Below are 8,937 nucleotides of genomic sequence, written 5' to 3' on the forward strand. Positions count from 1 at the left end.
GAGCAGCCTGGGGACATGTGCACCTCGGGAGGGTCCTTTCCATTCCACATGCCCTGGAATGGGACACTTGGCAAGACACGGGATATCAGCACCTGGCAGAGGCTGCAGCTGGCCAGACCAAGCCAGCTCTGGGTTTCTGCACCGTTTGTGCAAGGGATGCAAACCTGGCAGAGCAGTTTCATTCCAGAACGCCCTGCCCGGGCTCTCTCTGCCACATGCTCCAGGCTCTGTCCTCTTCCCGTGAGACTCTGTAACTGATTTTAGTAGAAGCACTCATTTTATTAAAGACCTTTGGAAGACACTGACTCCGGTAACAGGAAATAAATAGCTATCAACTTCACATTCAATTTAAAACTGTTATTAACAGTAAAGTTCGCTGAGGAAGTTCTGCAAAGGTTCTTCACATTTTGGAGTCACTCATTTTTCACGTTAATGAAGAGGTCCTCAGCGTGCTCTGATTGAAAATGAAAATAATTAAAGCCCCAGAGCTGTGTGACTCTGATCAGAGCTGCTGTCTGGGGCAGGGCCCTGCGGTGCCACCGCGGTGTGCCCCAGCGGGGCAGCCTCAGGCCATCGAGGGTGACACGGTGACATCAGACCCGGCTCTCTTCCTCTTCCACTGCGCGGTGGAAGCCCGGGATGAATTTCAGGAGGTGCTGCCGGACGCTGGCTCTGCGGCTCTTGCGCGGGAGGGTGCCGAAGCTGCTGGAGCAGCTGCCGCTGTCCCAGAGCGGGGACGCGGAGCCGCTGCTGGCCAGGCTGATGCTGCTGCTGGCCAGGCTGATGCTGCGGTGCCGGCGCACGGAGCCCCTGCGCACAGCCCCGTCCCTGGGGAACACGCAGTCATCGTCCAGGCTGGACTGCCGGCTCAGGCTCTCCGCGGCCCAGTCCTCGCAGGCGCTGCCCTGGTAGAAGCTGTCCTCGCTGCCCAGCGTCATGGAGCTCAGCCGGCTGCGGGAGCTGCTCTCGCTGGAGAAGCGCGGCTTGCCTGGGGAGAAGGGCCCCGGGGAGCTGCAGCCGCCAGCCGAGCCGGGCTCTCCCGGCTCCAGCGAACCCAGCAGGGCGTTGTCGTTCACCTCTCCTGGAAACCAGAGAGCAGCGTGAGCCAGAGAGCAGCGTGAGACAGAGAGCAGCGTTACCCAGAGAGCAGCGTGAGCCAGAGAGCAGCGTGAGCCAGAGAGCAGCGTGAGCCAGAGAGCAGCGTTACCCAGAGAGCAGCGTGAGACAGAGAGCAGCGTTAGCCAGAGAGCAGCATTAACCAGAGAGCAGCGTGAGACAGAGAGCAGCGTTACCCAGAGAGCAGCGTGAGACAGAGAGCAGCGTTACCCAGAGAGCAGCGTTAACCAGAGAGCAGCGTTAACCAGAGAGCAGCGTGAGACAGAGAGCAGCGTTAACCAGAGAGCAGCATTACCCAGAGAGCAGCGTTACCCAGAGAGCAGCGTTACCCAGAGAGCAGCGTTAAACAGAGAGCAGCGTTACCCAGAGAGCAGCGTTACCCAGAGAGCAGCGTTACCCAGAGAGCAGCGTGAGACAGAGAGCAGCGTTAACCAGAGAGCAGCGTTACCCAGAGAGCAGCACTGGCCAGAGAGCAGCGTTACCCAGAGAGCAGCGTTAGCCAGAGAGCAGCGTTACCCAGAGAGCAGCGTTACCCAGAGAGCAGCGTTAACCAGAGAGCAGTGTTAGCCAGAGAGCAGCGTGAGACAGAGAGCAGCGTGAGACAGAGAGCAGCGTTACCCAGAGAGCAGCGTTAGCCAGAGAGCAGAGTTACCCAGAGAGCAGCATTACCCAGAGAGCAGCATTGGCCAGAGAGCAGCGTTACCCAGAGAGCAGCGTTACCCAGAGAGCAGCTTGGCCAAAGAGCAGCTTGCCCAGAGAGCAGCGTTGCCCACAGAGCAGCTTGTCCAGCCTGCCCCTCGCTGGGAGCACCCTGACCGTGCCCTGGCAGCACCAGGAGCATCCTGCCGAACCCCTTGGCACAGGGACCTGCCCCTTTCCACGTGGGCAGCTGCTCCTGCTTGTGAGGTGCTCCCTGCACCCTGGGCAGTCCATGCAAAACCCAACCCAGCCCCTTCCCCGGTATAACCAAAATAAGAATGGAAAAAGTTTTCCCACCCACATAAACTCCTAGCCCAGGAGTGATGCAAAGAGCCCTTGGTCAAGCAGCAGCCAGGGTCATTCCCCTTGGCAGAAAAGCGTTCCCGGGCCAGGCCCTTGCCCTCCTGAGGAGGGAAGGGAAGCTGGAGATGGCAGAAGGGCTGCCCAGAAGGGCCCCACACGTACCGTGCAGCAGGAGCCGCTCCCGGGCCAGCAGCGCCCGCAGCTCCCCCCACCGCTGGTGCAGCGCCTGCTGTGGGACAGGGAACAGCTCCGTCACTCCAGGGAACCGAACAGTCTGTGCACGTGCACGTCACACTCAGGAAACACCCGGGTGTGCCAGAGTTGGCAAATTTCTCCCAGAAAGCAGGGGTTGGCTCATGGCTGAGGCGCTCTGGCCGAAGCGCTGCCAGGTCCCGTTTGGGAAAGGAGCAGCCTGGAACCTGCCTGGAGAGCATGGACCCACCTTCACCCAGCTGAGGCAATGCCAGCATCCTTCTGCAGCCCTGCCCAGCTCTGGAGCACCCACAGAGCAGGCACCCCACCTCTCCTCACAGTGTGGGAATGGCACAGCCACCCCTGCCTGCCCTGGGAGCACACCTGGAAATCCTGGCAGCCCCAGTGCCACCAGCCACCCAACACCCAGCAACGCTTCTATCCCTGTGCTGCAGGTCAGCTCTGGGGGTGAAATAAACCACTGCAGAGCTGATCAAAATCACCAAACAGGCGAGGCCGTGCCTGGGGACAGCCACAGGAGGCACCTCCCCACCAGTCCAGTGACTCTCTGCAGATTCCCACACCCAAAGTGACCAGCCTCAGCTCACCCAGGCAGTCCTGGGATTGTGACCACATTTCCTCTCTATTCCTGGTTTCCAAAATATAATATCAGGGGCACCAGGGCTGGGGTGGCTGGGGGTGCTGCCAGCAGGGAACCCACAGGCGTCAGCCCTTGCCAGGACCCCCTGTCCCATGGGCACGCACTGCCCCCATCAGCAGTGAGCCCACAGCCATCTCCATTTGACAGGGGAGCAAACAATTAATCCTATTACCTTGAGAGCCCGCAGTTTGGTCTCCAGCTCCATTTTCCTCAGGAACAAGGCCCCGTTGACAGTCTCTAACCTGTGGGAAAGGTGATGCTGCCCTGAGGCACAGAGGCTCTGCCCAGCCCAGCCTTGGGATTTCTGCCCCTCAGGCACTTCAGGGCTGTGGGGCAGCAAGGTCCTGCCTTCGGTGGCAGAGGAAATGAGGCCAAACCCCATCCAAAGGAGAGACACCCACCTCAAGTAGTTCCCTGAAGACTTTATCAAGTCCACTATTTGCTTGTGGCCAAAGCCCTCGACGTTCACGCCGTTGATGCAGGTGAGGATGTGATCTGCCAGACACACACAGAGGCCAGAGTGGGCATCAGCGGCCCCTGCCCACCTCCCCTGCCCCACGGGAGCAGCCACGGGCACACAGGAGGGTCAGGAACACCCAGGGCAGTTACCAGTCTGGAGGCCAGAGAAGTGGGCAGGGCTCTCCTCTTGGATCCTGCAGACACAAGTGCACACCTCCACGGGGAAATCATTCTGGGGTGGGAACCTAATAGTCTGTGAAAGCCAAAGGGACAGAGTTACCAATCCTGGAGCCACAAAAGCCAGTTCAAATTCAGTACTTTTTCAATGAGTGCATTTCAAGTGAGTGAGATCAAAATGCTATAAACCCAACAATTAAAAATGCATTTGTGCAGCAGAAAACAGTAGACACTTAACGTGTGCCTGTAGACAGGGTTTGGGGAGGGAAGAAAAACAACAAATAAGTTTTAAAAACAGGCTGATGCCTGGTTTTTTGTTTTGGTTTGTTTTTTTGTTTTTGGTTTTTTTTTTTTAAACAAAAATTTTTACAGCAAGCTGGTTATTCAGCATTAAAAACTCTGTAACTTCAACCAAGATTATGTCAGCATGGGTGGGAATAGCTTTCTGGAAAGATGTCTCATGTTCCCAGGGGAACATGACAGGATGGGACTGGGGCTTTCCAAGGGATTGACTCCTATTCATTGGGAATGCTGTGTGGAGTCAGCTGCTGCTACCAGCTCAGTTTGCATTGGAACAGAAAAGATGGAAGATTTAAACTTAATTTTGCTCTTCTGGCCTCTGGAACTTGTCACCCACACACATCCCCACACTCCTCAAAATGCTTTTTATTCTTGACTTGCATATTTAACTGAACATTTAGTAACTCTAATAACTCTAAATCCCTCTTGTGGTTGTGGGTGCTGACATGAATTCAGAAAAATGCAAAATGCGGTGCCGCAGCCTGTCCGGATCCCATGGCAGCAGGAAACCTTTTCTGTGACATGCAAATACCACATCTGTTTCCTGGAAACCTGCGCCTGCCACTTCTAACCCAGAGACAGCTCACACTGGAGCCAGGGTGGAACAAAGGGATGGAGGCTGGGGAAGCTCAGAGCTCCTCTGGCCGAATCCCCCCGTGCCTTGGTGATTCCAGCCTTTGGACTAGCAGTAAAATTGGTGCCCAAGCTAGGAGTGACGAGTGAAGCATGAGCCCCCTGCAGATGTAGGCCTAAAGCTTCACATCATCTTGTTCTGCTTTGCCTGAATTTATCTCCAATGATGGAACTGCAGCTTCTAAACATCCTCAGTAGCTGATGGGTGCTGTCTTTCTGCAGCCCGCACTTCCTATGAAGTGCTCACACTGAATGTATGTTCAGGAGGAAAACGTGCCAAGAACAATTATTTTTAATCAGAATGCCACATTTAATGAAAATCTGCCCTGACAATTTACACAAAGGCCCAATAATTGACTCAATTATCCTCCCTTCTGAAAGCTCTCCTCTGTTCATGAGCTGAGTGCTGACCCCCTCATTAGTCACAGACCCAAATTGGGCAAAGTTAAGCTTTTCCTAATACACTAATTTCACAGAAAACACTTTTTCCCTTTGTGTGCAGACAGAGGAAAGCACTTTGAAAGCGCCCTACTGCTGGCAGGCAGATCCCTCTGCTCCCAAAGTCCATCTCTTCACTGCTGGGATCATTTTCTAGCTTTACCCGGGATTTTAGCAGACCTGCTGATCAGGAGTTTCCTTTCTCACAAAAACCCACAAACACAGAATCTCCCACTAGCAGTACTTGGGTAACATTCTGGTTCTCCTACTTGATGACTTACTGACTTCTACACCAAACAGAATCTCTTCCTATATGATTTCACTCCTGCCCCAAAAGTAATGCTTAGCAGATATTTATGGAAAAAAATTGTACATCTTCTTGAAAAGTACATATCTCTCTGTGCATATTAAAGGAGGTAGAAAAAAGCCAGCATAAGGTAATTTTAAGCGAGTTTTTTGATCTCACTTGTTTGAAAATATTCTCATATACAATTCTCCCAAAAACATTCACCTATCGAGGTAAGAAGGCACTGTCATTGCCTCTTATTTGGATTTGGATGGGATTTCTCCTCCATTCAACACTTTGACTTGTGAGAAGACCAGAAATTCTTATCTATGACCTTCACTATGAAATAATCCTTGGTGAGACATCCCTGTCTTGTATGAGTGCTGCAAACCCTTTGGATTTCACAGGCTCTGGCAGACCCCTTCCTCTGCTCTGGCCTGCCTGAGCTGCTTTGGGGGATATGACACTTCACACTCTGCACCACATTTTGGTGTTAGTGGAACAACTTGTCACTTAGGTCTTACCTGGATTTCAAAGCCAAACGTCTCTTTGTCTTCTTTCAATATAGAAACAAGGTGCCTGCAGGAGGAGCACACAGAATTCATGGGAGTGTGGGGGGCTGCTCCTTGTGGGCCTCATTTCTACCCAAAACAGAGGTGTCCCCCCATTGTCCCTCCTGTGCCTGCAGGGTGTCACCATACCCTGGGGTGCCACCACACTGTCCCCTCTCTGTGCCCATGGGGTGTTCACCACACTGTCCCTCCCTGTGCCTGCAGGGTGTCACCACACTGTGGGTGTCACCACACTGTCCCCTCTCTGTACCCATAGGGTGTCACCACACCATGGGGTGTCCCCCCATTGTCCCTCCCTGTGCCTGCAGGGTGTCACCACATCATGGGGTGCCACCACACTGTCCCCTCTCTGTGCCCATGGGGTGTTCACCACACTGTCCCTCCCTGTGCTTGCAGGGTGTCACCACACTGTGGGTGTCACCACACTGTCCCCTCTCTGTACCCATAGGGTGTCACCATACCCTGGGGTGCCACCACACTGTCCCTCCCTGTGCATGCAGGGTGTCACCACACTGTGGGTGTCACCACACTGTCCCCTCTGTGTGCCCATAGGGTGTCACCACACCATGGGGTGTCCCCCCATTGTCCCTCCCTGTTCCTGCAGGGTGTCACCACACCGTGGGGTGTCACCACACTGTCCCTCCCACGGTGGTGCTGCCTGTTCCCATGCCCAAGGCAAAGGTCACAGCTGCACCTGCCCATCCCAAATGCTGGGTACCACTCTCTGCCTTGCACCCCGATCCCACTTGGGCTGGCACAGTTCTCCAGACACACCTTTCATGCAGAACAAGCCAGGAACAGTGACTCTAGAATCACAGAATCATAGAATCATACCTCTGTGGCTTGGTGGGGTCGCCCAAGGAGCTGGATCTGGCCAAGGCGAGCTGTGAAACAGGAGAGGAAAGGCATCAGTAGGTTTGTGGTTCTTTGAGGCACACAGATAAAACCAGCAGCTTAGAGAAGAACTAAAAACAGCTGCTGCATCCCACCAACACCTCTGCCTTGGTCAAAGGAGGGCTTGAACTTTCTGACCAGGAGGAAAAGCATCTGGAGGTCAAATCCTCCTGTCAGATGCTGGCAGCAAGCTCAGAGCACAGATCACATCTCTGTTGTGCCAAGAGCTCATCTCCCTTTACTCCCTTTCCTCTGAAATTCTGTGGGTGTTTACAAACTGAGCACTGCCAGGAGAGGCACAAGGCACCACCAAGGCAGGGAGTGCACACCCTGAGCCCTGCAGTGTCTGCACAGCATCTCCCAGCCAGGCCCCTGCTCTGGCCAGGGACACGTGTGCCTGGAGAGGTCTCTGGGAAGAGCCAGGTCAAACGTGGGGTTTGCCCCTAAAAGAGGGACAGGAATAACAGTGAGATGTTTATGGTCAGCAGAGATGATGTCTCTTCAGCAGGATGAAATGGTGCCACGGTGTGACCTGCTGCAGAAACAGCCCCTTCCCGGACGTGGTGCATTCACCGCCGAGGGACAGGGGGAGGAGAGGGAGGCTGCATAATCCTTCTGGGGGGAGATGAGAGGGCCTGGCGAGGCACCCCTGCCCTGGGCACAGGCCCTGCAGTGTGGCCGTGGCCCTAGCTCAGCTTGGCCAGCCACAGCCCAGCACAGCCACCACCATCCCCTCGCCTCTCCCGGCTCTGGAGGGGCTGCAGGAGCTGCTGCCCCCGGGGCAGCCCCTCCAGCACCGGCTCTGGCTCTGCCTCGTCCCCTCACACATGGACCAAGGGAAGGCTCAGGGCCCTTCTGCAGCCGAGCAAAGCAAAGCCTGGAGAGCACAGCTATCGCAGCGGAGTTTCTGGTTGTACTTTCGGATCCTCAACCCCCACAGGCACTTTCTGTTGGGGCTCGCTCGTGTCAGACAAGCAGCCCTGAGCTGAGCTGCTCGGCCAGCGACTGACAGCCAGAGCAGCACGGTTCTGTGGGAACCCAGGGAATTGTGCTGCCCGGCGCTGCTCTGGGGAAAAGCCCAGCGGCGGAGTCAGCCCCGGCAGCGGTACAGGAACTCCCCGGATCCACACGGAAATGGCTCGTGGTGTTATTGCTGGCAGCCTTGCGGGACAGGGCAGCCAGGCCACCTGGCCCAGGTAAATGCACTTTTGAAGGAGCGCCCAGACAGCACAAACCCTCCCTGGCTGCCAGCAGGGTTGAAAATTGAGAGTTCAGCTGGGCCGGGCTCAGCTGCCACCGCCCCTCACAGCTCGAGCATCCCTCGCTCTGCCAGCGCTGCCAAAGCTCCCCTGCCACCCCAAACCAGCCCGCGGTCGCCCTCCCAGCCGCCCAGCCCAGCCCGGGAGCCCGGGGAGCCCGGGGCTCCGTCCCGGGCCGGGGGCTCAGCCCGTACCTGCCTGCGCCCGCGGGGCAGCGTGCCCACCGTGCTGGCCAGGTGCTGCATCCTCCTGCCGTCCGCGGGCTGCTCCTCGCAGGAGCTGAGGCTGGAGCTGGGCTGCAGGAGCCGCCGCAGGGCCATGCGGGTCTCGGGGCAGCGCCGGGCTCAGGGTGAGCAGTGCCGGGCTCGGGGTGAGCAGTGCCGGGCTTGGGGTGAGCAGTGCCGGGCTCAGGGCAGCTTTCGGGGCTCAGGGTGAGCGCTGTGCGGGGCTCAGGGTGAGCGGTGCCGGGCTCGGGGTAAGCAGTGCCGGGCTTGGGGTGAGCAGTGCCGGGCTCGGGGTGAGCGCTGTGCGGGGCTCAGGGTGAGCGCTGTGCTGTGCCGGGCTCAGGATGAGCAGTGCCGGGCTCAGGGCAGCTTTCGGGGCTCAGGGTGAGCAGTGCCGGGGCTCAGGGTGAGCAGTGCTGTGCCGGGCTCAGGGTGAGCAGTGCCGGGCTCAGGGTGAGCAGTGCCGGGCTCAGGGTGAGCAGTGCCGGGGCTCAGGGTGAGCGCTGTTCCATGGCCGGGCTCAGGGCAGCTCCCGGGGCTCAGGGTGAGCGCAGTGCCGGGCTCAGGGTGAGCGCTGTGCTGTGCCAGGCTCAGGATGAGAGCAGTGCTGGGCTCAGGATGAGCGCAGTGCTGGGCTCAGGATGAGCGCAGTGCTGGGCTCAGGGTGAGCAGTGCCGGGCTCGGGGTGAGCAGTGCTGTGCCGGGCTCAGGGTGAGCGCTGTGC

The 8,937-nt window shown here is 57.1% G+C and overlaps 1 protein-coding gene across 2 annotated transcripts; it reads right to left on the reverse strand.

Moving 5' to 3' along the window:
- Positions 1-258: 258 nt before the first annotated feature.
- On the reverse strand, positions 259-8,396 carry CYTIP (cytohesin 1 interacting protein). 2 transcript variants are annotated; one of them, XM_054636380.2, is made up of 8 exons: positions 8,184-8,396; positions 6,671-6,720; positions 5,789-5,843; positions 3,581-3,683; positions 3,373-3,466; positions 3,144-3,213; positions 2,281-2,344; positions 259-1,081 (listed from the first exon to the last, which is right to left on the reverse strand). In XM_054636380.2, the coding sequence occupies exons 1-8, from the start codon at positions 8,307-8,309 to the stop codon at positions 594-596; spliced, it is 1,050 nt and encodes a 349-aa protein (XP_054492355.2). In that variant the 5' UTR covers positions 8,310-8,396; the 3' UTR covers positions 259-593. The 2 variants fall into 2 exon arrangements, with proteins under 2 accessions (XP_054492355.2, XP_054492354.2); XM_054636379.2 differs by having other exon boundaries at positions 2,281-2,347.
- Positions 8,397-8,937: the final 541 nt, after the last annotated feature.

The sequence above is a fragment of the Agelaius phoeniceus genome, chromosome 7 (genome assembly GCF_051311805.1).
Source record: "Agelaius phoeniceus isolate bAgePho1 chromosome 7, bAgePho1.hap1, whole genome shotgun sequence".
Classification (NCBI taxonomy): domain Eukaryota; kingdom Metazoa; phylum Chordata; class Aves; order Passeriformes; family Icteridae; genus Agelaius; species Agelaius phoeniceus.